The sequence below is a fragment of the Cucurbita maxima genome, unplaced genomic scaffold (genome assembly GCF_002738345.1).
Source record: "Cucurbita maxima cultivar Rimu unplaced genomic scaffold, Cmax_1.0 Cma_Scf00001, whole genome shotgun sequence".
Classification (NCBI taxonomy): Eukaryota; Viridiplantae; Streptophyta; class Magnoliopsida; order Cucurbitales; family Cucurbitaceae; genus Cucurbita; species Cucurbita maxima.
In genome coordinates, this window is record NW_019272017.1 from 5,939,261 (window position 1) to 5,965,843 (window position 26,583).

General features: G+C 39.1%; 5 protein-coding genes across 9 annotated transcripts; 4 read left to right on the forward strand and 1 right to left on the reverse strand.

Moving 5' to 3' along the window:
• Positions 1-977: 977 nt before the first annotated feature.
• On the forward strand, positions 978-6,583 carry LOC111477024 (ultraviolet-B receptor UVR8-like). Of its 4 annotated transcripts, none has more exons than XM_023120959.1 (12): positions 982-1,400; positions 1,884-1,957; positions 2,053-2,137; positions 2,262-2,393; positions 2,469-2,705; positions 2,801-3,046; positions 3,350-3,393; positions 4,134-4,316; positions 4,437-4,527; positions 5,343-5,386; positions 5,487-5,667; positions 6,448-6,583. In XM_023120959.1, the coding sequence occupies exons 1-11, from the start codon at positions 1,175-1,177 to the stop codon at positions 5,607-5,609; spliced, it is 1,485 nt and encodes a 494-aa protein (XP_022976727.1). In that variant the 5' UTR covers positions 982-1,174; the 3' UTR covers positions 5,610-5,667; positions 6,448-6,583. The 4 variants fall into 4 exon arrangements, with proteins under 4 accessions (XP_022976754.1, XP_022976727.1, XP_022976736.1 ...); XM_023120978.1 differs by having other exon boundaries at positions 983-1,400; positions 2,807-3,046; XM_023120968.1 differs by lacking the exon at positions 6,448-6,583 and having other exon boundaries at positions 5,487-5,918.
• A 30-nt stretch (positions 6,584-6,613) lies between these two features.
• LOC111476991 (probable methyltransferase PMT11) lies at positions 6,614-11,209 on the forward strand. Its single transcript, XM_023120887.1, has 9 exons — positions 6,614-7,340; positions 7,766-7,915; positions 8,003-8,273; positions 8,447-8,557; positions 9,329-9,488; positions 9,829-10,086; positions 10,159-10,281; positions 10,475-10,552; positions 10,651-11,209. The coding sequence occupies exons 1-9, from the start codon at positions 6,645-6,647 to the stop codon at positions 10,877-10,879; spliced, it is 2,076 nt and encodes a 691-aa protein (XP_022976655.1). The 5' UTR covers positions 6,614-6,644; the 3' UTR covers positions 10,880-11,209.
• Positions 11,210-11,592: 383 nt separating this feature from the next.
• LOC111477082 (tropinone reductase homolog At5g06060) lies at positions 11,593-14,187 on the reverse strand. The gene is made up of 5 exons (XM_023121052.1): positions 13,988-14,187; positions 13,680-13,887; positions 12,807-13,023; positions 12,613-12,719; positions 11,593-11,922 (listed from the first exon to the last, which is right to left on the reverse strand). The coding sequence occupies exons 1-5, from the start codon at positions 14,074-14,076 to the stop codon at positions 11,722-11,724; spliced, it is 822 nt and encodes a 273-aa protein (XP_022976820.1). The 5' UTR covers positions 14,077-14,187; the 3' UTR covers positions 11,593-11,721.
• An 843-nt stretch (positions 14,188-15,030) lies between these two features.
• On the forward strand, positions 15,031-22,774 carry LOC111476959 (ARF guanine-nucleotide exchange factor GNOM-like). Of its 2 annotated transcripts, XM_023120851.1 has the most exons (4): positions 15,031-15,206; positions 15,307-15,423; positions 16,930-17,749; positions 18,479-22,774. In XM_023120851.1, exons 3-4 carry the CDS (start codon positions 17,015-17,017, stop codon positions 22,151-22,153), a joined length of 4,410 nt encoding a protein of 1,469 aa, XP_022976619.1. In that variant the 5' UTR covers positions 15,031-15,206; positions 15,307-15,423; positions 16,930-17,014; the 3' UTR covers positions 22,154-22,774. The 2 variants fall into 2 exon arrangements, with proteins under 2 accessions (XP_022976619.1, XP_022976623.1); XM_023120855.1 differs by lacking the exon at positions 15,031-15,206 and having other exon boundaries at positions 15,280-15,423.
• Positions 22,775-24,401: 1,627 nt separating this feature from the next.
• LOC111489393 (AT-hook motif nuclear-localized protein 15-like) lies at positions 24,402-26,582 on the forward strand. Its single transcript, XM_023137587.1, has 2 exons — positions 24,402-24,992; positions 25,317-26,582. The coding sequence occupies exon 2, from the start codon at positions 25,585-25,587 to the stop codon at positions 26,380-26,382; it is 798 nt and encodes a 265-aa protein (XP_022993355.1). The 5' UTR covers positions 24,402-24,992; positions 25,317-25,584; the 3' UTR covers positions 26,383-26,582.
• Position 26,583: the final 1 nt, after the last annotated feature.

Genomic DNA, 26,583 nt, shown 5'->3' on the forward strand with positions numbered 1-26,583 from the left:
TGGATTGAGCTGGCCCATAATTTGAGGCCCAAAATTGAGGAGCGTCTACAGCCCGAAACTCGTGGCTTTACAAGCCCTATCCATTAATTCACCACTAACTTTATTTCTTTTTTTTTTTTTTCTCGATTTTTAAAATACCACTAATTCTTTATTGGCTGAGATTCCATCCTACGTTGTTAAAATACCACTAATATCGTGCCGTTCATTAATGACTCATCATCATCAATATTCTTTCTTTCATTAATGAGATGATGCATTTACTTATCTCTTGCTTGGTTCTTTTAATACACACACCTCCCCCTTGTTCTCTCAATTTGCTTATTCTTGTTTTTTTGCTTCCCCACCTTAAAGAAAAACAACTTTTATTTGAAATAAATTTTTATTATAAATCTTCAACTGAATATTTTAATTTTACCTTCGGTTAGATTTTCCCTATTTTTTTCTTAGAAAAAGAATACAGAGTGAAGTTACTAATTTATCATTTTTTTTTCTCTTGAAACCATATGATTTATAATTCATAAAAAATATGTATACATACTGCTTTAATAAACTTTCAAATCAAAACTCCTAAACATTGCAATAACTTTTTTAAAATTTAAAATTAAAATTGGGACATTTACAGTCTCAGCAATTGTTACAAATAGACAGGACCCCACATGCCAACCAACTCAGGCTGACGGGCAGGGGACCACAGATGACGTGTGTAGGTACTCAAAAGGGGTCTGGTATAATGATTGGACTTCGAGCACATTTCCAACACGTGGAAGGGTGAGAACCTGCCACGTCACAGCCCAAAACGTAGCCTATGAAAGTTGGAGAAAAAAGAAAGGGGCTTTAAAACGTCGTCCTTCCAGAAACTTCCTGGTGACTCCTGGCTAGAAATCGTCCAGGGATCTGATGGCTCAGATATTGCCACATGTCAAGAGTGTCACGTAAGCATCCGACGTGGCACTCCCCATTCCCCTGAAAATGATACGTTGCCCTTTTTTTAATGTCTGAACCTAAGGGCAGTTTTTCCCTTCTTCCGTATATCACTTCCCAAGTCCACCAAACACTAGTTGGAATTACTCTCTCTTTGCATAGAAACCGCACGAAAATCTGAGACCCCGAAAGAAATTAGCGCCTGTTCTTTGGTGGGTCTTTTTAAATTTTCCTCTTTGGGCGGTAAATCGATATGAATGGCGAGGGGAACAGAGGCGAAGAAGAGATCGTGAAAATGGAAGAGGATGTCAAGGAGCAGAAGCTTGTGTATATGTGGGGGTATCTTCCTGGAGCTTTGCCGCAGAGGTCCCCGTTGCTGTCTCCTGTGGCAGTTCGGCTTCCAGGTAAGGATGGCACTGATGGGCACGCTTGGAAGGATGTTTGCGGTGGAGGTTGCGGGTTCTCCATGGCCATTTCTGGTGATTTTTCTTTGGAACTTGTTTTGTCATTCTTTTATGGGTTTGTTTTTTGTTCCTCATCTGGGTTTGTATCCTGGTTTTGATGTTTTCAGTTGGAAGTTTGTGGGTTATTGAATTCTTGCATAACTGGATTTTGTTGATTTGGTGAATGCAAGTCTATTGTATTATGGGGTGTGCTTTTTTTTTCTGGCTGAAATTTTGCTTAATGGATTGAGGAAGTGGATGTTTGTTCTAGGGTGGTTTTTTTTTTTCTTTAAATAAAAAAAAGTTTGAAAACCGTACCTCTGAATGTCTTTTCAGTACTTGATCTGTTTAGTTCTGTTGATTACATTTTGGGTTTTATTATTTACTCAACATTTCATTTAACTAATGATCCTAATGTTTATTGTCTTCAATGATTGCTGATATTGGATTATATAGTTTCTCCAATGCAATTCTTTCTTTTATTTGATATTTAGTCTTATGTTTTCCTCATTTAACCAGCATCTGGAAAACTCATAACATGGGGCTCAACAGATGATCTTGGTCAAAGCTATGTGACGTCTGGGAAGCATGGGGTATAAGCCATACACAATGTTCATTGAATTACAATGATTTTACTTTTAGTTCTTAATGAACTCACCTGCCGCCATATTTCAATTTTCTTCTCAAGGAAACTCCAGAGCCTTTTCCTCTTCCAACCGAAACTTCTATAGTAAAAGCAGCCGCAGGTTGGGCCCATTGTGCTGCCATTACAGGTAAACCATTTCTTCTCTTTTGAGTCTTTTTGCTTATTCAGAGATTTTTGAAGAGTGAGATACACTAGGAATATTGTAATGCCAATTGATCTGTTCTAGTGTTTTTTTAACTGTTTATGTGCAGACAGAGGAGAAGTTTACACATGGGGATGGAAAGAATGTGTTCCTTCTGGAAAGATCTTTGGTGATCTGTCTGTTGGGATTGGCTATGAAAGGGATGTATTAGAGAGGCAGTCAGCGTCCGTGATAGATCAATGTACTGCACGAATTTAAATATGATAAGAGGTTTTTCAAAGTTTTTCTCTCTGACTTTTCATGTTCTTTGTGTCAGTGAGCCCTCACTTACAAGCTTCACCATCTGCTGGTGCTGTTTTTTCCAATATTGAAGCTAGAGGTGGTCGCACAGAAAGTTCAAAGAGGAGAAGGCTTTCATCAGCAAAACTTGCAGATGAAAGTTCGTCAGCAAGTGATGACACTCTCTCTGCACTTCCCTGTCTTGTTACTCTTAATCCTGGTGTAAGAATAGCCTCTGTTTCTGCAGGAGGGCGTCATACACTCGCGTTGTCAGGTAATCCTGATATATAAAGTATTGATATTGTCCACTTGTTCCCGTAATAAATTTTGAGATTTGTAGCCTATTGCCTTTGCCTAATGTCTTCAAAGTTTCAGATATGGGACAAGTCTGGGGTTGGGGCTATGGTGGAGAAGGACAGCTAGGTTTGGGCTCCCACATACGTATGGTTTCCTCTCCACATCCTATACCTTGCATTCAGTCGTCTTCTTTTGGCAAAGATAGACCAACAGCTCTCGCTCGAGGAAGTGCAAGCTTAGAGGGTCAGGGTAGTAGAATTCCTGGAAGCTATGTGAAGGGAATTGCTTGTGGAGGGCGTCATAGTGCAGCAGTTACAGGTTTGTGATGTTTGTTCTTCTAATATAATTGTGGGTGCATAAACATTAATCTGTACTTGTAATTTCGGATCATATAGTTTTGATTGGTAGATTAATGAAATTAAGACTGCAAGAACTTGCACCTTTTGAACATCGAGAGTATGTTTCTCTATAAGACCTCAGAGATCATGTTTTATGCATCAATTTCCGTATTGTAATGAAATATTGGTGTTTGATTAATCTATACCTCTGTGTTTTTCATGTTGTCCACTTGAAGTTATAGACTTCACATATTTGATATTCCTCTCATCTTTCACGACACAGATGCGGGGGCACTGCTAACGTTTGGTTGGGGACTGTATGGACAGGTGAATTTATCGTGTCATTTTAACACGTGCTTAATTTTCGTTCATTCTAACCTTCATTGTGAGAATTTCATTTTCTTTTGTTACATGATTATGTTCATTCTCAGTATCTCTTCCCCAACGTTCTAACACATTCCATTTCTTATTTGTTATCATTTTTTGCATACCTTTTGTTGCATTCGTTTGTTAATGGTTTTCACCAGGAATCTGCAATTAGTCAACACTTGGGCATCTTTCTTGTGCTGGTTTTTCACCATCCAATCATTTTCAAGTGATGGTGGACCTCAATGAATATATTCTTGGAATATTTTTCCTTTTCCATCTAAATGCTTTTTGTGTCATCTTATTCTTCCCCCTCTTCTGATTAACCCCATTGAATGACAAAACATGCATTCCTGTGATATTGGAACATTTGATTTAGAACAAATCGGTTGGAAGATAATCCATTTAACTGAAAGCTCCTATTGCTTCGTTGTATGTATGATGTGAGGCCAACAAATTTGAGTTAAACAGTTTGATCCTTCCTACAACCCAACATGATTTGAAGTTAACTATACTGACAATTGACCAATCTTCAGAACCAATCTGTAGGTAAAGTAGAAAATGGTGGAGAAAAAGATATGTAGATGTAGATCAAGATCAAGTTCAATCAAAAAGAGATAACTCTTTCTGTTCCTTTTCCCATACTTCATCTCTATTTCTTGTGCTGCTGCTATATTCTTGGCTTAATCTATGTCTTACAGTGTGGGCAAGGATGTACAGATGACGAGTTAAGTCCAACATGTGTATCCTCATTACTCGGTATCCAGATCGAGAGTGTCGCTGCTGGACTGTGGCACACGGTCTGTATATCCTCCAACGGTGATGTATATTCATTTGGCGGTAATCAATTCGGACAGTTAGGAACGGGTGGTGGTCAATCTGAGGTATATGCTTTTGTAGTCGATGCTTGCCTTAACATGCCATATCATAATTGATTATAGTACTATGATAGTATGCGATCTTAAGTAGAAAAAAGTAATTGATGTTTTCAATCATATATGCAGACACTTCCAAGACTTGTAGACGCACCAAGTGTGGAAAATGTAAATGCAAAGGTTGTATCATGTGGGGCTCGTCATAGTGCTATAGTATCAGGTACTTCATTATCTTCTTACACATGGCTTCCATTTTTCTGATTCACAAGATCCAGCCTTCAATTTACAGAGTTGAAAAAGTTCAATTGTCTGTACTCAAGTTTAATTGAGACAAATCATAAGTATCAGAGTTCAAAGCTAAAATTTTGGCCGAGACCAAAACTAAAAAGTGGTCATCATCAAGATTATTTTTTGGAGAGAAATGACATCCAGTAGAAAGAACGGGAAAAAAATAAAGATACATGTGAGATCCCACCTCGGTTAGAGAGGGTAGGCATTCTTTATAAGGGTGTGAAAACCTATCCCTAGTTTTAAAAATCTTAAGGGGAAGCCCGAAAGGGAAAGCCTAAAGAGGACAATATTTGCTAGTAATGAGTTTCGGCTGTTATAAATGGTATCAAAGTTAGATACCGGGCAATGTGTCAGCGAGGAGGCTGAACCCCAAAGGGGATGGACACCAGGCGGTGTGCTAGCGACGGCGCTAGGCCTCAAAGGGGGGTAGATTGTGAGATCCCACTGGAGAGGGGAACGAAACATTCTTTATAAAGGTGTGAAAATCTCTCCCTAGTAGACGCATTTTAAAATCTTGAGTGGAAGACCGGAAGGAAAAGCTCAAGAAGACGATATCTGTTAGCGGTGGGCTGATATTGTTACAATAAACCTTTTTTTCATCGAATGATCGCCAAGAACTACTAAAGAAATATGATATATTTAGACTGTTTTAAACTTTCTGCACTCTATTTGGATACTTTTGATCGGTTGATACACATTTTTATGCAATATTCGTTCTGACATTCTTGTTTCTCCAATCTCTAGAGGATGGGAAAGTGTTCTGCTGGGGATGGAACAAGTATGGCCAGGTATATTTTGTGGTCTCTGTCTGAATGCATGTTTATAAGTTGTTCCCCAAGATCAGATCTGGTATTGAGGATCTTAGAAGTCTCCATTTACACAATGCAGCTAGGTTTGGGCGATGTAATCGACCGTAACATTCCCGTCGAAGTCCCGATGGAGAATTGCACTCCGAAAAACGTTGCCTGTGGATGGTGGCACACCCTTCTTTTGGCCGAATCGCCCACATAAATTCGTAGCCTCTGCAAAATTTTGTTAGTTAGCTGCTGCTGCTCCTCCTTTCAAAATGGTAGGTTCATTTGTAAATGCATAGACTAGCTTTCATCCATATGCATGTACATTCATGTATCTACTCATTCATTCTTTAATGGTTAGAGGGTATTAGGAAGAAATCCTATATTATAAAGACTGATATCTGTTCATAATTTGGAACTAGAAGAAAGAGCTTCACTTTCTCTAGGATTCAACTGTTTTAGGCTCTTAAAAATGGTGTATTTCTGTTCAAAAGTGATAGATAACTTCAACCGGTGATTTGAAGAACCTTGATGTTGTACCATATAATTATCACTTGTTGATAATATTTGGATGTTGGATCAAAATATTTTGAAGTCGAGTACGAAGGCAACGAATATGCATTGCTTAAAGAAACGAACAGAAAAATACAAAATTTTAATTCTTTTATATGTAATTCAATGACCAAAAACTTTTTCTTAGTCTATAATTTTCAAATTTATATATTAGATTTTTTTTTTTTTTTTTTTTTTTTTAACCCTGAACTTGTGATTATAATTTGAGTATTAAAAAATAGAAAGAGAAAAAGGAAAAGGAAGGGCATTGGGATGGGACAATTGTTAGGAATTGTACAAAATATTTTAGAATTTATGAGAACAAATTTCTTAAAAATGTGATCTTTATATAAAACCAAATATTTTGTGCTATTTCTGTCAATTACCTACTGAGATAGCTGAATAAAACACGGTTGGGATCCGAGTCACGATCGGCCAAAGTCGCCGTTTTCACTCTTGAAGCTTTTTCTTCTAACCATCTTCAATTTCTTTGCAACCCTCAGAGTTGTGGCGGGTAATTCTCAGCGTCCTTCCTTTCTTTCCGCGAAAGCCTTGCCGGTCGGAACTTGCAACTGTTGGCCGGCGAAAGGAGAGTCTGTAGCTCTGTAATTCCGGTTGTTTCAGTGAATAAGGAGAACCCCATCTCTTCAGTTTTCTGTTTTCCGTTCACTTTCTTGCCCATTTGGGTGTGTGAACGAGAATGAAACCTTTCTCTAATTGCGATTCACTGAAGAACCCATCGATCTTCAAGATCTCTGCCTTCATTCTAATATCGCTCTCTTTCTTTTATCTGGGCAAGCATTGGTCTGATGGGTACCCACAGCTCATCTTCTTCACTGAAACTCGATATTCCCCTCCTTCAGTGTCAATGTCGCCTAATCACGACAACCCCTTCAATGTTTCTTCTCTGATCGAGCAGAATCTAACCCGTGCAGCTCCGGAGAAAGCCCTTTCTTCTGCCCCGGCCCCGACCGCATCTCCGATTCTCAGTTCATTCCCTCCTCATCCGCCGCCGCTTCCTTCTCCGCCACCTCCGCCATCTAATTCATTGCACAGATTTGGTATCGTGAACGAGAATGGAACTATGGCTGACGAGTTTGAGGTGGGAAATTTAGATCTCGAGTTTACGGAGAATTGGGAGAATGAGATTGAGAATGGGACGGATACTAGTGGCCCTATCAAGATTACGATCAAGAAGTTTGCTTTTTGCCCGCAGAACATGGGGGAGTACATACCTTGCTTGGATAATGTGGCTGCCATTAAGAAGCTGAAGTCGACGGAAAAGGGGGAAAAGTTTGAGCGCCACTGCCCTGATGTTGGTGAGGGATTGAACTGCTTAGTTCCAGCACCGAAAGGATACCGGACGCCCATTCCCTGGCCGAGGAGCCGTGATGAGGTATTGTTTTGTGAAGTATATAGATTTCTTCTAATCTGTATTATAACTTGAAGCTTATTCTCATATTAAAATGACTTGTGTCATTGATTGACATTATTCTAGTTGAATTGGTAAGCTGCTCTGCTGTTATATTATTAAAAATGATGTTCTGGTATTCCTGCAGGCTGTATTTCATGCTTCCTATTAATTGCTATATTATTTTGTGTTATGATCTTCCATCAGTTTTAATAGTTTATGCTCATAAACGTTGACTGATTTGTTCAAAGAACCTTGAGTTTATAAGTTTCATTTTTGCACAGTTTCTTTGATACCCAGATTCTATGTTTCACTTCTTTTTTTCTTGGAGTGGAGAGTAGAAGATTTCAAGTCACTTTTAATAGTACTGTCTCCCAAGGTTTTAATAGCTGGAACTTACTATGTTGTAGGTGTGGTTCCGCAATGTTCCTCATACCCGTTTGGTTGAAGACAAAGGCGGTCAAAACTGGATCTCCCGGGACAAAGATAAATTTAGGTTCCCTGGAGGTGGTACGCAATTCATTCATGGGGCAACTGAGTACTTGGATCATATCTCTAAGGTAAATCAATAGACAATTGCTGCACTTTGAACATAGCTCTTGGGTTATTTTTCTTTTCTAATGATTAACTTCTTGTCTGTTGTATAGATTGTTCCTGATGTTGCTTTTGGTAGCCATACACGAGTAGTTTTGGATATTGGGTGTGGTGTTGCGAGTTTTGGTGCCTACCTGCTATCACGGAATGTAGTAACAATGTCCATTGCTCCCAAAGATGTTCATGAGAACCAGATTCAGTTTGCTCTTGAACGTGGTGTTCCTGCAATGGTTGCAGCATTTTCTACTCGCCGTTTACTGTATCCAAGTCAAGCTTTTGACTTAATACATTGCTCTAGATGTAGAATTAATTGGACTCGTGATGGTATGATCCTCTCATCACTCCTCTTTATCAACATCTGTTTATTCATGCTATGTTTTCTATTGAAGATTTATTGATCCAATCTATTAAATAGTATAGTTACATCTTTCAATGAAGAATTCTTGTTTGTAAGGTCTTCTGATTGTCAAATTTTCTTTAAATCTTCTGGCTTTAAGATGGAGTTCTGTTGCTGGAGGTTGACAGAATGCTAAGGGCGGGAGGATACTTTGCTTGGGCAGCACAGCCTGTTTACAAGCATGAAGAAGCCTTGGAGCGGCAGTGGGAAGGTCTGTCTATGGCTCTTTAGTATCCGTTGGCTATTTCTTCCAACTTAATGCCTTTGGTTAGTCAGAGTCGTCAAGTTCTGCAATGACTTTGTGAAGTCTTTTTATATCCTCGTTTGCAGCCGATTTATCTCTTTCTGTTTGTCTCCATCAAAGTAATTGGCTAGTTTGTTTAATCTGGCTCTCAAGTATTGTTTTGTGTTTCTATCTACTGAACTCAAGAAAATTGGTATGACAATATAAAAAATATAGATAGTTGGTAAGGTGATTTGATGTGAGATCCCACATTGGTTGGAGAGGAGAACGAAACATTCTTTATAAGGGTGTGGATACCTCTCCCTAGCAGACGCGTTTTAAAAATATTGAGGGGAAGTCCAAATGGGAAAGGCCAAAGAGGACAATATTTGTTAGCAGTGGCTTTGGGATGTTATAAATGGTGTTAGAGCCAGACATCGGGTGGTGTGTTAGCGAGGATGCTGGGCCCCAAAGGGGAGGATTGTGAGATCTCACATTGGTTGGATTGGAGACGATAACGAAGCATCCCTTATAAGGGTGTGGAAACCTCTCCCTGGCAGACGCATTTTAAAAACATTGAGGGAAAGCCCAAAGATGACAATATTTGTTAGCAATGGATTTGGGCTGTTATATTTGACATCTCTATTCCACTATCTATTTAATGGCAATCGTATTCTAGTCTATAAGTATTATAGGTCTTATGATTTTGTCTTCAAAACTTTCCATATTAAATACAACTCTCATTTTTTATCTTACCAGAGATGATTAACCTCACCACTCGTCTCTGCTGGGAGTTTGTGAAAAAGGATGGGTATATAGCAATATGGAAAAAGCCAATGAATAACAGCTGCTATCTTAGCCGTGATTCAGGAGTTAAGCCTCCACTTTGTGATGTAGATGATGATCCAGATAAAGTTTGGTATGCATACTTTATTCTCATTTGTTTTGATGATACGGTAGTTGCGTGGGTGAATATACATTTATTTTTCTTCACTAAATAGAAAGTGCAGCCCAGTTTATTAGAAATCCAGTTTGCTGCTTTCTTTTCGAACTGTATACTTCTTTGTCGATAAAAGTTGCATTTTATTTGAAATAAACCTATAAAAAAAGTCTCAAATGATCAGTTCTCAGTTCACTTGTATGCTTAATTTATATTGTATGTCAAGTAAGTTCTGAACAAGCGGGTAAAAGAACAGTTTAAGACTTTTCTTACAACTATGTTTCTAATTGTTGGATTTTGTACATTTGGTCATGTTAAGGTATGTGGATCTGAAGCCTTGCATTACCAGGCTGCCAGAAAATGGTTTTGGAAGAAACGTCACGACATGGCCTGCACGCTTACATTCTCCTCCAGATAGGCTTCAGAGCATTCAATATGATGCCTATATTTCTAGAAATGAGCTCTTCAGGGCCGAATCTAAATATTGGAATGAAATTATAGAAAGCTATGTGCGTGTATTACATTGGAAGAAGATAAGACTAAGGAATGTAATGGACATGAGAGCTGGATTTGGAGGGTTAGTATACAAACTTCTAGCTGGATCCTTCTATCTTCCCATTATTTACTCTTTATTTTTATCGTTTGGCAGGTTTGCTGCAGCTTTAATTGATAATAAACTGGATTCGTGGGTGATGAATGTCGTCCCCCTGAGTGGACCGAACACCTTACCCGTTATATATGACCGTGGACTTCTCGGAGTTCTTCATGATTGGTAAAACTGCTCAAACAATATATCTATATATTTACCATAGGAGACTCTCAAACCACATTAACAGAGTGGTAGTTTGATGGCCAAGTCAATTTAGATAAATGAATTACATAAATCTTCCTGCATGTTAATCCAAGATATAGATAGGAAAATGAATGCAAGCTGTTTGACAGCTTCTCTGTGATGTATCTATCAGGTGCGAACCTTTCGATACATACCCAAGAACATACGATCTATTGCATGCAGCTGGTCTTTTTTCATCTGAAATGAAAAGGTACACCTTATGGGTATAGATCGGTTCATAACCGACATGATTCCTCGCACTTTAAATTCTGTTGCTTACTTCCTTCTCTCTTTAATTACTGATATCAGATGCAATATGTCGACAATCATGCTCGAGATGGAACGGATCTTAAGGCCTGGGGGCCATGTATACATTCGTGATACTATTGCTGTCATGGATGAGCTTCAAGCCATTGGAAAGGCGATGGGTTGGCATGTTACCCTGCGTCATACATCCGAGGGGCCTCATGCGAGCTATAGGATACTGGTTGGTGAAAAACGCCCTCGTAAACGAAAATTGCAGGATGTGCTGAGTTAAGTACAAGTCCTTCAGCTCATTACTGAAAATGAGAAGCAAGTGGAGTAAACACAGGCTAATTTCCCACCGACAGAGATGAAGAAAGCATCAAATTAATGTATGCTTTGGCACACAACCGCTGGTCTTCATTTGGTTGGTGCCGTCAGATGGTACAGCATATGAAAGCGTAGATTTGGTGCCATAGTGGGTTGTTTTTGAAGTTTAGAAGAAGGTAGATGGCATAGCATCATTGCAGCTTGACTGCAAATTGGAGAACTAGAGATTGTAAACAATTGATCATACACCAAGTCAAGCATCAGAACCACATTCAATCCTCATTCAATCTTTTTTAATAATTTTTTTTTTGTAGTACATTTCTCATGTTTTCACGGTATAATTTGTTTAGGTTAAAATGTAGTTTATTGTTAATTTTTTATAAAAAAATAAAAATAAAAATAGTATGTATTAACATTTTCTATATTTACCTGGTGCATAAGACCTTGGAATAAACTTTTTTTAGTTCAACATTAACAATAATTAAGGTTTTATGTGTTGAACTATATGAGAATAGATTATATCCTAATTTGATGTTGACTCGAGTCACCAAACCTACATGTCATATTATAAAGTTGACCTACCAAATTTGAAATCCTTAAAATTATTTTTGTTATATTCAAAACGAAATATGTTTTAATATTTCAAAATCAAAATCAGATTTATAAAAATAAAACCAAACATTAAATTATTTTAGAATTATTGAATAGAGTTTACATAAAACTGGAAAGAGTTGAGAAAAACATGATAAGCATAAAAGATTATTATGGAAATAGTCTGCCCAGTGATGTAAGAAGCAGAAGCGTGTTTCACAAGCTGTCTAGTCTCATACCAGGCTCAAATCCATTGGCAGTGAACCCTCCATCGACAGAAATAATCTGTCCAGTGATGTAAGATGCAGCAGGCATGCAAAGGAATGCCACCAACGAGGACACTTCATTTGATTCCCCTATTCGCCCAAGTGGAGTTCGAGAGACTACCTTGTCCACGAACGTCTTATTATCAAGCAACTACGATGATAGTAACCATTGTTATTAGTTAACATTCAACAGGTTTAGGGGTTGAACTGAAAAAACAAAAGCATGCAACAAAGATGGACCATCTCAGACCACGTTATTTGAACAGGATTTGTTCTATAGATTGTACAACAGTGTTCTTCCGTTCTAAAGATGGAAAGATGTCGGACTCAAAGATATAGAATTGCAAAATGTTGTGTCACTAGATGTTGGTACAAATAAATTTCAGGATCAATATGTACACTATTAAAAATATAGAATTGCGAGTTCGTGCACACTAAGATTCATATCCTCATACCCGCACGAAAGGGCATTTTTTTTTTTTTACATGGGCAGCCTTCAATCAGGAAAAAAAGGCACAAAAACAGAAACGTGATAAACAAGAAAGACAGAAAGAATAATGCCATTAATTGACCATATGTTTTCAGGCTTGAACAACAGTTACCAAGTCATATTTTGCCGAGGTGACTCAATTAATCAATTTGACATTCATAGAGATTTCACAGAAAGATGCATCAGATTAAAAGCATCCCAGATACTGAGATTAATGACAGAGCGCCTCATGCCTTGGTCAGTCAGTCTAATGACAAGAAGGAATCAAACGAGGAGACAGACATAGGATACGAGAGCAAAAAATAAACTAATATGAGTGAATTATCTGGCAGGAGTTGTTGAAAATATTACCTTTTCTACAAGGGAGGTATTGGTATACCAAGGTGCAACAGTGTTGCTCCTGATATTGTCCTTGGCCCATTCACAAGCAAGATTTTTGGTCAGTTGATTCATGGCAGCTGAGAGTAGAAAATAAAAAAGAACAGTTTTGAGCTTCTCAGAACGTACGAAGGAAAATAAGCTACAATTCTACAATAGCAACTCACATTTAGAAGCTGCATAGATGGATCCACTTCCAATGCTCACGAGACCACCAACCGAAGAAACAAACACAATACTTCCATTTCCAGAAGCTTTTAAAAGAGGATGAGCAAGTTGGGATAGATGAAATACTGATTCAAAGTTTGTAGTCATCAATGTCGAATATTCTTCCAAACTGTACTCAATACTTGGCTTCCTAATGTTTGTTCCCACATTATTTACCTACACAAAAAAACTATAAGATCCCACATCGGTTGGAGAAGAGAACAAAACATTCTTTATAAGGGTGTGGAAACCTCTCCCTAGCAGATGCGTTTTAAAAACCTTGAGGGGAAAGCCCAAAGAGAACAATATCTACTGGCGGTGGGTTTAGAATTCCTGGAAGACAACTTCCTTAGAATTATGTTTTTCATTATGAAGCCAACAACGAGATGTTCTTGCTACCAAAATGGAGGGTTTGAATCACTTCTTGTTCCTAGTTTCAATTGTTTGATTGCAATGCACTGAATATTTCGTGGACATCAAGTATGGAAAAATTATAGCACCTGCCTGTAATGACTTACTTTATATCACTTTTCAGTGTTTTCAATTCATCATTTTGGTCAAGGTCTAAAGTTTGTCTCACTTTGCTGCCATTTTTGATATCTTTCATGGAGTTCAAGCCATCAACATATTAATATATTAGATATGTGTTTTCTTTCATAGCGTCCAAACTAACGTACATGCAGAATTAGAATGGCATTGAAATGTAAAAATGTAAGTGATATCAGGGCTTAAATTCCCAACCCAAAGCCATGCACCAAACAACACCCAATTTCAACACTGTTAGCAAATGGCTTCTCTAAAATTAAAATGGGCAGAGGCATACTATAACTGACCAGAATATTGAGGGTGCCATTGAAAGCAGACGCCACTTCCTGTACGAGCTTCTCTCTCTGTGTTCTCGAAGAAGCATCGCAAACCGAACCACTGACCACAAAGCCTTTGCCCTCCCATTCCTTCAAGCACTGGTTGAGCTCCAGTTCGTTCCGGGAACAGGTGTGGACCGACGCGCCTAAACCGGCCAGTTCCTCCACCACAGCGCGACTATAAAACACACACAATATCACACACAGAGCAGAAGAGAATCCAAATTCAAACTCAGAAAGAGGATTTCAGAGGAAATAGAGTTAGAAATTTAGCAGACCCGATTCCACGAGTGCCGCCAGTGACGAGCGCTGTGAAGCCCTTGAGAGACCATCGGGAATTTCCGGAACTGACGCCTGCCTCCGCCATCTTTGAATTTGGATTAGCTCTAAATCTTGCCGTTTCCAATCACAAATTGTAAATCCCAAAACGAATTTATCTCACATTTATTTGTCAGTGCTGTATTGATTTTCAGGAACATATTCTTTGCTTTTTGTTCCTTTGTGGGAGCTTAGGTTTAAAAAATATAAAATTAAAACTAAACTCAACCCAAACAACCCAAATCATTATAATTTAATCCACACATTATTTAAGAATAATTCATTCAAAAGAAGGTTCTATACATCCAAACAATAATGTCAATAGACGTTGCCTTGATTACTCTGCTTTGGTTGTATGATTTTGAACATAGAGACATTCTAGACAACATCCTCTAGATATGCTTCATTATAACACTCATTTTTTATGACTTGTGAGATACAAATACATACAAATACTCTGTAATTTTGTTTAAATCCTGATTTAATTATTTTTGCTCGAATCTTAAAAATTATTAAAACAAATAAGTGAAAACCACGCCTCTAAATTACCAAGAACTTAATTTGGAGATTCAACTATGCATGCCATCAATCATCACAACTCGATCGTCAACTAAGTATTATTAAATTAATGGAAAGTTTTAGAATATTGAAAATTAAGCTAATACATCACTCCCAACAACAAATTTTTTTTGTTTTGTTACCATTATTTTTATTTATAGAATTTAATTAAAAACTCGTATTTAATAAAAATATGAAAAACCACCGTATAGAAATTGGAAGGAAAAAAAATAAAAAAATCTTAAAACTATTTAAAACCATTACAAGGAGAATTCCGTCAATAAATTTTTATTGCATAAAAAATTTGATAATAGGATGAACTATTTTATTTATTTATTTATTTATTTTTACCTAGTTACAAGTTATAATAATATATAATAAAGACTTTTAAAAATATTGAAGGAGTAAATTCAATGCAAAAAGAAAAATAAAATGTAAATTCATATTTCAAGTACTACACTTTCCTTTCTGTCTCTCAAAATTTCTCTCTTTCCTTCTTCACAATTCCCCCTCCCTCCTCCAGTTGCACTGTCGTAGACGCTAAAACGGACCGCTGTTCTGGCCGTGCCTATTCCGACGCCGCCTCTCTATCATTTTGGTTTCGAATTTGTTCTGATCTAGGTAATTCTAGTTTCCCGTGGATCCGTTTTCAGTTTGATGATTCATAGTTTATGCACGATTTCTTGTTTACTGGGCATTTTTCGTTGTGATTTGCACCAAGGCCATGGATGGCAGATCGAGTGCGCACTGCCAAAAAATGAAGCTCTTTAATCTCTCCCTAGATCTCTGGTTTTGCTCCTGCCTATGTTGACCGGCTTTGCTCCTCTTCGCATCTCAGGTAATTCATTGCTTTTTAGATCTTCGGCCACCATTTCTGTGTTCCATTTGTATATACGCATTTTCTTGTATATCTATGTCCCTAGAGTGAACGAGTTGGATTTACATTTTTGTCCTTATTACCGTTTGTTTGGTTGATTAGGAAGTTACTATAACGTACTATATTTTATTTACCCAATCGACGCGGATGCAATTTGATGTTTTCTCTTTGACGAGATATAATTCAGTGCGCTTTAGGTAGCATTTGTTGGGTTTCTCGAAATTGTGGGGAATTTGGATCCAAATACAAGATTGAGTACCCTTTTCCTCGTTGTAGAAACGAGATTCGTACTCTATAAACTGTTCCCGTTCTGAATTTGAAATATGAATATTGGAGAGCGAAAACGAAGGTTCGTATTTCAAAGTTTTATCCAGCCATGGACTAGAGGACTACAATTACGGTAAACGACAGTGTAGCAGTTATTGGAACCAATGCACTTTGTACTAGTGTAAATGACAATTTTTTCAGTGAAGTTTCCGATGAAATAAGTAGCTTTTGTTGCCTATTTCTTTAGTTACATTTCTTTGCAATCTTCTCATCCCCACTCTGGCTCATCCCCTTGCTTGCTTCAATCTCCACGAATGGCACACAGAGAGAAATATTCCTTATTAAATAGTTTGGATGCCCTATGTAAATATATTACTTCTACAATGTCTTCAGGTGTGTGGAGCTTGCTAATCCACTGATAAGTTGATGGGCAAGGCATTTTCAATGCTTTTATACCTTCTCTTATTCCTGAAAAAAAAAAAAAAATTGGGGCTAGAATATTCCTTCATGCTTTGAACCTTTCCTGCAATATATCTTTAGCTATTTTATGGGGCATGTGGCTTGAGAGGAATAGTAGAATTTTTAGAGATTTGGAGAGGTCTCGAGAGGAGGTGTGTGAGGTTGTGAGGTTTAGAGCGTCTTTATGGCGTCTACTGGTCTTCTTGTAAAATTATAAGCTTGGTATAATTCTTTTGGATTAGAGTTCGTTCTTGTAACTAGTTGAGAATTCCTTTTGCAGGCTTTTTGTTTAGTTCCTTTGTAAATTCTTTCATTTCTCTCAATGAAAGCTCAGTTTTTTACCTAAAAAAATAGGTAAAACAATGAAATTCCGGATATAAACAACAAAAAACAGTTTTAGACAACTACTTCCTTGGAATGAGCTGTCTCCTAGCATGATTGCTCCCATGAGTCTTCGTAGGATGTGGTTTGTGGGATGAATTTCTCATTATAATGAACTTACGAAATCCACGGTATCTATTATTCATTCAATTAGTGGAACCTAGAATTTAGCGTTGGAGGGTTATCTAGCTTGTTTTTTCATTATTAAAATTGATTAGGGAAATTTTCTATTTGGAACTGTGCTAGTGCACCTTTCTTTTTGGTAAAGTTTTAGCTAGAATTCTCGTGCCAACTTTTAGCCATCGAGCTCATTGAATTTACAATTGCTAATAAATATGTTTCTCTTCTCCATGTAAGCAGTGATTGTGCACATTAGCAAGGTTTCTGCTCAATCTTCTCACAGTACTTAGTACACGTTAGTACTGTGAAGGGAACGTTTCCAAAGATGGGGCGCCTGAAGCTGCAAACTGGAATCAATGCAATCGAGGAAGAACCTGAGGAGTGTGATGTCACATATACGAATAAAACTGCTTTAGCTTGCATGATTAATTCTGAAATTGGTGCTGTATTGGCAGTTATGAGAAGAAATGTAAGATGGGGAGGTCGATATATGTCAGGTGATGATCAATTGGAACACTCCTTAATTCAATCACTGAAGTCACTAAGAAAGCAGATATATACATGGCAGCATCCATGGCATACAATCAACCCTGCTGTGTATCTTCAACCATTTTTAGATGTAATTCGATCAGACGAAACTGGAGCACCTATTACTGGGGTTGCTTTATCTTCTGTGTACAAGATTTTAACTCTTGACATGATTGATCAAAATACTGTTAACGCTGGAGATTCTGTTCACTTGATAGTTGATGCTGTTAGCTGTTGTAGATTTGAGTTAACAGATCCTGCATCAGAAGAAATGGTCCTGATGAAAATACTTCAGGTTCTTCTTGCTTGTATGAAAAATAAGGCATCCATTATGTTGAGCAATCAGCATGTCTGCACCATTGTTAATACTTGTTTCCGCATAGTGCATCAGGCAGCCACAAAGGGTGAGCTATTGCAGCGGATAGCTCGCCACACAGTTTATGAGCTTGTCAGGTGTACCTTTTCACATCTGTCAGAAATCAGTACCACAGAACACGCATTGGTCAATGGCAATAGTTCCAGCAAGCAGGAGGTACTAATTTCTTCTCTGTATTTCTTGATAGCTACATTTCTTCTGTATTTCTTGGTTCACAATCAAGCTCAAAAAAAATTGTCTCAGCTCAAGTATCCAATTGGCTTATACCTCCATGAGAGAACACACTAAGGTTTAAGGTGCTTATTCCTCATGGAATATGTAGAACAATAAAATCAGTCTATTGCCTATTCTTCAAAATAGAAACTCCACCTGTGTCACTGTAACTAAAAAACATTGGAGGCAAATGTTAAAGAGTATGTTAATCCTGTTAGTCACACTGATGATGATGCTTGTGGAGAATGAGCCTTAGAATTTTAGTCTAAGGAAGTGAAAGTTGATGGATACATTCTTTTTTTTTTTTTTTTTTTTTTTTTTTTTTTTTTTTTTTTTTTTTTTTTTTTTTTTTTTTTTTTTTTTTTTTTTTTTTTTTTTTTTTTTTTTTTTTCTGTTGAATATAACAATAATCATTTTGTCCACACTCCATGGTTTTGCATCTTTTTTTATGTTTTTGTTAATATATTTTATGTTTAGAATGAGGCTGATCACTTCTTTTAGATATAAAGCCTGGACAGCGCCTTTAGCCTTTTAAAACATGTTTCAAACACGTTTTTGTGTTTATATATATTGGTTTTCATATTATGTTATATTGAAATTGTTAAGTTGCTCTTCGGCAAAAATTAACACAAAATTGTTAAATTGATTCATGAAACATGTTCTCTTGTTCAGGCTGGTAGGGGGTCTAATGATGACTATGTGCTTGGAAGCAGACTGTTGGAGAATGGAAACTTGGGCCATGAATTTGATGGTCAATTGTCATCCAACAATTTTGACTCTAATTCTTCATCAGCTCCGTTGGCAACTGGGATGGATGAAAATTTACTTGAGGACAGTAATGTGAAGGATACGGTTCCATTTGACCTTCATCTTATGAATGAACCTTATGGGGTCCCCTGCATGGTAGAAATTTTTCGTTTCCTCTGTTCATTGCTAAATCTAGTTGAGCATATGGAGTTAGGAGGTAGATCAAATACCATGGCTTTTGATGAAGATGTTCCTCTTTTTGCCTTGGGATTGCTAAACTCAGCAATAGAGCTAGGTGGCCCGTCCTTCCGCCATCACCCTAGGTTATTGAGTTTAATCCAAGATGAATTGTTTCAAAACCTTATGCAATTTGGTTTGTCAACAAGCTCGCTAATCCTTTCAATGGTTTGTAGCATTGTTCTCAATCTATACCACCATCTGCGAACTGAGCTGAAGTTGCAGATTGAAGCTTTCTTTTCATGTGTGATTTTGAGACTTGTCCAAACCAGGTATGGGGCTTCATACCAGCAGCAGGAGGTTGCCATGGAGGCTCTTGTTGATTTCTGCAGGCAGAAAACATTTATGGTGGAGATGTATGCAAACTTAGATTGTGACATAACTTGCAGTAATGTCTTTGAAGATCTTGCTAATCTTCTGTCTAAGAGTGCTTTTCCAGTTAATTGTCCTTTGTCTTCAATGCATATCCTTGCTTTGGATGGTCTTATTGCCGTTATTCAGGGAATGGCAGAGAGGATAGGTAATGGAACTGGCATAGAAAATACTCCTGTGAACCTTGAGGAATATACACCTTTCTGGATGGTAAAGTGTGAAAACTATAATGATCCTAATCAATGGATTCCATTTGTGAGAAGGAAAAAGTACATCAAGAGACGTTTGATGATTGGAGCTGATCACTTTAACCGTGATCCCAAGAAAGGACTGGAGTTTCTTCAAGGAACCCACCTCTTGCCTGATAAACTTGATCCCAAAAGTGTAGCCTGCTTTTTCAGGTTCACTGCTGGTTTGGATAAAAATCTGGTTGGGGACTTCCTTGGAAATCATGATGAGTTTTGCGTCCAGGTTCTTCATGAATTTGCTGGGACTTTTGATTTTCAGGACATGAATTTGGATACTGCATTGCGGCTATTTTTGGAAACTTTCAGACTCCCGGGAGAATCACAGAAGATACAAAGGGTGCTTGAGGCGTTCTCTGAGAGATATTATGAACAGTCACCTCAAATTCTTGTGAATAAGGATGCTGCTCTTCTACTTTCTTATTCACTTATACTGCTGAATACAGATCAGCACAATGTTCAAGTGAAAAAGAAGATGACGGAAGAAGATTTCATTCGGAACAGCAGGCACATAAATGGAGGCAATGATCTTCCAAGAGATTTCCTCTCCGAGTTGTATCACTCAATCTGTAAGAATGAGATTCGTACTATTCCGGAGCAAGGCAATGGTTTTCCTGAAATGACCCCAAGCCGATGGATAGATTTGATGAATAAATCCAAGAAATCCTCTCCATTCATCGTGTCTGATTCTAAAGCCTACCTTGATCGTGATATGTTTGCTATAATGTCAGGGTCAACAATTGCGGCTATATCTGTGGTATTTGATCATGCAGAACATGAAGAAGTCTATCAAACATGTATTGATGGATTCTTAGCTGTTGCAAAAATCTCCGCATGTCATCACCTTGAAGATGTACTTGACGATCTTGTTGTGTCCCTCTGCAAGTTCACAACCCTCATGAACCCATCATCTGTTGAGGAGCCTGTGCTGGCCTTTGGTGATGATACAAAGGCTAGGATGGCTACCACGACAGTTTTCAACATCGCCAACATGTATGGTGACTTCATTCGTTCAGGCTGGAGAAATATCCTTGATTGCATCTTACGATTGCACAAGCTTGGTCTTTTGTCAGCTCGTGTGGCGAGTCATGCAGCTGATGAATCAGAACTTTCTTCTGACACTGGACATGGAAAGCCTCTTACAAGTTCTTTATCTGCTGCTCATATTCCGTCAGTTGGTACTCCCAAGAGATCCTCTGGATTGATGGGCCGGTTCAGTCAGCTCTTATCTCTTGACAATGAGGAGCCAAGGTCACAGCCTACCGAACAACAACTTGCTGCTCATCAGCGCACCCTTCAGACTATTCAAAAGTGCAATATTGACAGCATTTTTACGGAGAGCAAGTTTCTTCAGGCTGAATCTTTATTACAGCTGGCACAAGCACTCATATGGGCAGCAGGACGGCCTCAGAAAGGAAACAGTTCTCCAGAGGATGAAGATACCGCAGTCTTCTGTCTGGAATTGTTGATTGCCATTACCCTAAATAACCGAGATAGAATTGTGCTTCTTTGGCCGGGTGTTTATGATCATATATCTAACATTGTGCAGTCAACTGTCATGCCTTGTGCCCTGGTGGAGAAAGCTGTTTTTGGACTTCTCCGGATCTGCCAGCGCTTGCTGCCTTATAAAGAGAACCTTGCTGATGAACTTTTGAGATCTCTGCAACTTGTCTTGAAGCTAGATGCTCGGGTAGCCGATGCATACTGTGAGCAAATTACACAGGAAGTCAGCCGTCTAGTAAAAGCAAATGCTTCTCATATTAGATCTCCATCAGGATGGCGAACAATAACATCCCTACTTTCCATTACAGCTCGCCATCCAGAGGCCTCTGAGGCAGGATTTGATGCTCTACTATTCATTGTGTCTGACGGTGCCCACCTGTTGCCAGCAAATTATACCCTCTGCATTGATGCTTCAAGGCAATTTTCCGAGTCTCGTGTTGGACAAGCTGAACGTTCTTTGCGTGCATTGGATCTCATGGCTGGATCTGTTGATTGTTTAGCACGGTGGGCTAGGGAGGGAAAGGAAGCTGCAAGGGAGGAGGAAGTCATTAAAATGTCGCAAGATATTGGAGACATGTGGCTGAGGCTTGTGCAAGGGTTGAGAAAAGTTTGCTTGGATCAGAGGGAGGAGGTTAGAAACCAGGCTCTGCTGTCATTGCAAAAGTGCTTGACAGGCGTTGATGAAATCCACCTTCCACATGGCTTGTGGTTACAGTGTTTCGATCTTGTGATCTTCACAATGCTTGATGATTTATTGGAAATTGCACAAGGACACTCTCAGAAAGATTACAGAAACATGGAAGGGACGCTGATCCTTGCCATGAAACTCTTGTCCAAAGTGTTTTTACTATTGCTCCAGGATCTTTCTCAGTTAACAACCTTCTGCAAACTATGGCTTGGTGTTCTTAACCGAATGGAAAAGTATGCAAAAGCTAAAGTCAAAGGAAAAAGAAGCGAGAAGCTTCAGGAGCTAGTGCCTGAACTCCTGAAGAACACAGTGCTTGTTATGAAAACTAAGGGAGTGCTAGTTCAGAGGAGTGCGCTAGGTGGAGATAGCTTGTGGGAACTCACATGGCTGCATGTAAATAACATTTCTCCCTCATTGCAATCGGAAGTTTTCCCCGATCAAGATTCCAACCGCTTACTTGGTCAGGGTGAAAAAGGAGGCCCAACTTCCAGTGAAGCAAACTCTGTTTCTTCAGCTGAGAAGGTAGCAGCCGACAGTGCTGGAACTGGAGGGTAGGTTTGTTCAGTTGGAAATCTCAGCTTCTTTCTGCAAGTGATGTCGCTGTGCATATACTTGACTGTCAGGATTAAAAATTTTGTCTAGACTTAGTCTATATCCACCCAGATAATCTTAAATTTACAGAGCGGATGATAGGGCACTCACTTCATATCTATACTTGGAGCTTGCTTTGTAATTAGAGGCAGGTTATGAAGTGAATGCGTGTTCCAGATCCCCCAGGTACGCTCAATGAACTTCCAGCTTCCAGGCTTTCATCCTTTTTGGAAAGGCGTTTCTTCTCTTTGCAATTCCTGATCAAGGGTTCCCAGAGTTAAATTGGCTCATTTCTAAACCATGCTGTTTGTTAGTGTTGTTATACGAACGATAGCCATAAGTTTCAATCTTCTGTCTTTTCTTTCGTCGACATTCCGAATTCTGGAGGCGTATTATCATCATTCATCCTCGAATGAATCATGTACTTATAATGTTTTGTGTATTACCTTGCTGAGTAATGTACAGAATTAAAATGTTTGCTAGTAACCTACTTGGTATGTTATACATAGTTAGGTATTTTTTCAAATGGCAGAAGTTGTATTGAAGAGGGAAATATGATGGATGAGGAGGAACCATCATTATTCATTATTGACTTTCTTTATCAGATCATTGTGTTTTGTGTTTGGCATGATGAAGTTTGCAGCATTGGAGGACAAAGAGTGAACTTTCAACCTTAAGAGTGTAATAGGTATTTTTATCCATCGATCTTGTCGCTTTAAATTGTGGGGGCAATGAACATTTTCGTCAACATTTTACTTTTATGGCGTTAGAATAAGTTCGGTTGCTTATTTTTATCCAACCTTGTTCATCAAGGAGGTAGGGATTCAGATTTCCATATTGCATCTTCCATTTTGTTGGAATTTCACATTCCTAAGCTACGGGGATGCATCAGCATCCAAATATGCTGAATTATTTTGCAAGTTAGTTGAATTGGTCGGATTTTTCAACATACTCTTTCCTTGAAGACAACGTTTGATAGATTAACACTAGAATTGTTTAAAATGAAATCTTCACGTTCGAAAACTATGTAAATTACTAACGCTCAAACTTCTATTTTTACGGAGAGTTGGTATAAAAGACATTGAAAAAAGTGGAGCAACTATCTTCCACCGGAAACCTTCGTAACTTAATAGAATCTAGTGCAGCACAATTGATTGTACCTCTTTTTTGTCTCCCTCAACACTATCATTGTACATTTATTTAACTAGAAAAAAAAAACATATCAATTTTTTCACATGCATATATTTAGACAAATATATTAATGCAAAAAACGGCTCTCCCAAAATAATTGCATTATCTTTTTTAAAATAGAGATTCATTAATGTGGGTGGAAAAATGAGGTATCACAAGAAAGTAGATAAATTGATGTTCTTCATTTCCCCCCAATTTTCCCTTAAGAAAGATATGAAGAATTAAGCAGGGAATATTGTCGTCGTCGGCAATTACTTTAGGCACCACGGGGAGAATTTTGGTGATTGCACTTTACCCAACGATGTCTCATCCGTTTCCCGTCCTTCATGATTTGGCTCAGCCTCTGCAACTTCCGATTTCCGATCTCGCCGGGAATTTGAAGTAAGCTTTTCTCTGTCTTTCAAGAGAGTCGAGTCAAGATGAGTGAGGTTTTGGAAGCTACATGTAATTTCTGGCCCTTTTCCATCCTCTCCATAATTAAATTGTTAACAGCATGCTTCATGGGGTAGATGACGCCATTGATAGGAGTAAGAAAAGTTTTGACCCAAGAATTAGCCCACATAAATGGATGGTGGGCTCAGTAATTTGAGTTCTTGTACTTCTAATTATCCTTGTACTCTATCTTAACCTTTAACAATTTTTTATTAATTATTTTACAATTTTCTCTCTCCCTCTCTCATATTTTTGGTACTAATAATGTTTGCTTTCTTAGAACACGAAAAACAAAAAAGGAAAAAGAAATTGAATCCCCTAATAAAATCATAAAAACTATATCCTATCCAAGAAGGGGGGGGGGGGGGGGGGGGGGGGGGGGGGGGGGGGGGGGGGGGGGGGGGGGGGGGGGGGGCATGTTTGTAATTCAAGGGAAGTATTCCCTAGATTCTGTCTCGCAGAAGATATGATGGTGATGATGATGTGGAACCTGAAACATTCCAGAAAGAGGCAAATGGCCGAAAATGAGGGAAGGGGGGTATGGTGGTGGTGGTGGGGGACTGTTCGGGTTAAAAGCTGTGGTCTTTGGCGGTGATCTTCCCTTACCAATAATCCCCAATCCCCCAATCCCCAATCCAAAACTTGAGCCTTTTGCCTCTTTCAATACCTTTGTCGGTACGCTCACACTGTGTAAGCTCCTCGATGCCCACGCTTCCCCTAAGCAACCCCCTCCTCCTCCTCCTCCCCTTCTGCTCCAAATCACAGCCCTACACGTACCCTTTACCTCCCTAGATCCATCCCCCATTAACTTGCCGCCCAAGAACTGAACCACAAACCCAAAAGCAAATGAAACAGAGTGCCCCTTAGTTTCATTCAACCAACTTGAGTGTAAGGAGAGCAGAGCAGAGCAGTGCAGCAGCAAGTGGGAGACAGGAAATAACCATCTCTGCTAAACCGCTTTCACAGGCACTGATTCAACAGTGACTTCTGTCAAAAATCTTATCGTACAAGTTAAAAGCTTCAATAAACCCACCCGGCCCCCCCTCCCCCTCCTTCTCACGCCATCGCTCGTCTTCCTCCTCTTCTTCTTCTTCGGCCGCAGCACTGAGAGAGCAGAAGTAGAACCTCCTTGGATCTTTGTACTATTTTTTTCTGACCCTTTTGAGTACATTAAAGATAGGTACAATTTCTGGGCCACCCCTCTTTTGTATTTATACCCTCATTCCAGACCCACTCCCCCGCTTTCTTTCCTTTTGTCTGCACCTCTTCATTTGAATCCTGAAAATGATGCCTTTTCTTCTTCTTCTTCTTCTTCTTCTTAAAACAAACATGCCTTTTCCAACACCCCTTCAATTTCTCCATTTCCTGCTCTGATTTCCCCCCCTCACCGATTTGGGCTTCTCTCTGTTTTTATGTTTTTTGCCTCTTTACTTTTTGCGACTGTTGGATCTGATTAGGGTTTCTTCGAGTAAAGTGGTTGTGATTCTAGGTCATTTTATTGCAGTTACCGATCTGGGTTTTGTTCTGTTCAAGTTGGAAAGAAGAAAGAAGTTGAGGCAGCGTTAAGGGGTTACCTAGTTTTTTCTCTTGTCGTTATTCATTTAGAGAGAGAGAGAGAGAGAGTGTGTGTATGTGGGGGAAGGGGGAATAAAGGGGAAAAAAAGATAGAAACTTCTTTTGCCACCATTGGATTCCCTCGGTGTATAAATTTGTATTGGGTTTTCTTTTAGAGTGTTTAATAATCTTGAAGAGGAGGAAATATAGAAGAAGAAATGGCTAATCGATGGTGGGCTGAAAACATACCCACCACCACGGACAGCAGCACCAGCAACCCTTATTCGACTCCATTAAAGCAAAGCATAGAAGCTGTCGATGAAGAGAATAACTCCGGCAGCCATGAGAGAGCCGAACCAGGCACCAGCTCCAGCACGCGCCGTCCACGTGGCCGGCCACCGGGATCCAAAAACAAGCCGAAGCCGCCAGTGGTGGTCACGAAAGAGAGCCCCGATGCTCTCCGAAGCCACGTTTTAGAAATCGGCAGCGGCAGCGATATCGTCGAAAGCATCTCAAACTTCGCCCAACGCCGGCAGCGAGGAGTTTCGGTTCTCAGTGGAAATGGGGTCGTCGCCAATGTCACTCTCCGGCATCCGGCAGCCCCTAGCGGCGTTATTACGCTACAGGGACGATTCGACATACTGTCGCTCTCTGGTGCATTTTTGCCTGCCCCAGCTCCACCGGGAGCTACTGGGTTAACTGTCTACTTGGCTGGCGGGCAGGGGCAAGTTGTTGGTGGCATTGTTGTCGGTGCCCTCGTTGCAACAGGTCCGGTCATCGTTATCGCTGCCACTTTCACAAACGCTACATTCGAACGGCTGCCACTCGAGGAGGAGGAGGCAGCTGCTGGAGACAAGTCTGGAACAAGCCAGAACAATTCAACTTCTCAGAGCATGGGGGATCAACAGCAGCCTTCAATGGGCGTTTACAATATGGCTTCAAATTTGGTGCCAAATGGTCAGGTTTCATCACATGATGTGTTTTGGAGTCCTCCTAGAGCCCCACCTCCATTTTAAGAGAGATATAATAGAGTGAGAGAGACAACTAGGTGCTATTTTTGTTTGAACTTTGAGAACTTGATCAAGTTGAGCTGGTAGGATTTTGTTTGTTTATATTTTGCTTTTCCTTTCTTTTCTTGTTGAAACTCATTTCTCTTTTGTAATGTTGTGTTGTGTGGTGGAATTAAGCATTATCATATGGGGATTCTTCTTTCTAAT

What these genes read in the sequence shown, in the direction of transcription:
- LOC111477024 (XM_023120959.1), top strand. Translation starts at nt 1,175, where the DNA reads ATGAATGGCGAGGGGAACAGAGGCGAAGAAGAGATCGTGAAAATGGAA. An exon ending in TGACGTCTGGGAAGCATGGG is followed by an intron (nt 1,958 to 2,052) that starts GTATAAGCCATA and finishes TTTCTTCTCAAG; the next exon opens with GAAACTCCAGAGCCTTTTCC. An exon ending in GTTGGGGACTGTATGGACAG is followed by an intron (nt 3,394 to 4,133) that starts GTGAATTTATCG and finishes TATGTCTTACAG; the next exon opens with TGTGGGCAAGGATGTACAGA.
- LOC111476991 (XM_023120887.1), top strand. Translation starts at nt 6,645, where the DNA reads ATGAAACCTTTCTCTAATTGCGATTCACTGAAGAACCCATCGATCTTC. An exon ending in AATTAATTGGACTCGTGATG is followed by an intron (nt 8,274 to 8,446) that starts GTATGATCCTCT and finishes TCTGGCTTTAAG; the next exon opens with ATGGAGTTCTGTTGCTGGAG. An exon ending in TTTTCATCTGAAATGAAAAG is followed by an intron (nt 10,553 to 10,650) that starts GTACACCTTATG and finishes TACTGATATCAG; the next exon opens with ATGCAATATGTCGACAATCA.
- LOC111477082 (XM_023121052.1), bottom strand. Translation starts at nt 14,076, where the DNA reads ATGGCGGAGGCAGGCGTCAGTTCCGGAAATTCCCGATGGTCTCTCAAG. An exon ending in GGCGGCACTCGTGGAATCGG is followed by an intron (nt 13,888 to 13,987) that starts GTCTGCTAAATT and finishes TGTGTTTTATAG; the next exon opens with TCGCGCTGTGGTGGAGGAAC. An exon ending in CATCTATGCAGCTTCTAAAT is followed by an intron (nt 12,720 to 12,806) that starts GTGAGTTGCTAT and finishes TTCTACTCTCAG; the next exon opens with CTGCCATGAATCAACTGACC.
- LOC111476959 (XM_023120851.1), top strand. Translation starts at nt 17,015, where the DNA reads ATGGGGCGCCTGAAGCTGCAAACTGGAATCAATGCAATCGAGGAAGAA. An exon ending in ATAGTTCCAGCAAGCAGGAG is followed by an intron (nt 17,750 to 18,478) that starts GTACTAATTTCT and finishes TCTCTTGTTCAG; the next exon opens with GCTGGTAGGGGGTCTAATGA.
- LOC111489393 (XM_023137587.1), top strand. Translation starts at nt 25,585, where the DNA reads ATGGCTAATCGATGGTGGGCTGAAAACATACCCACCACCACGGACAGC.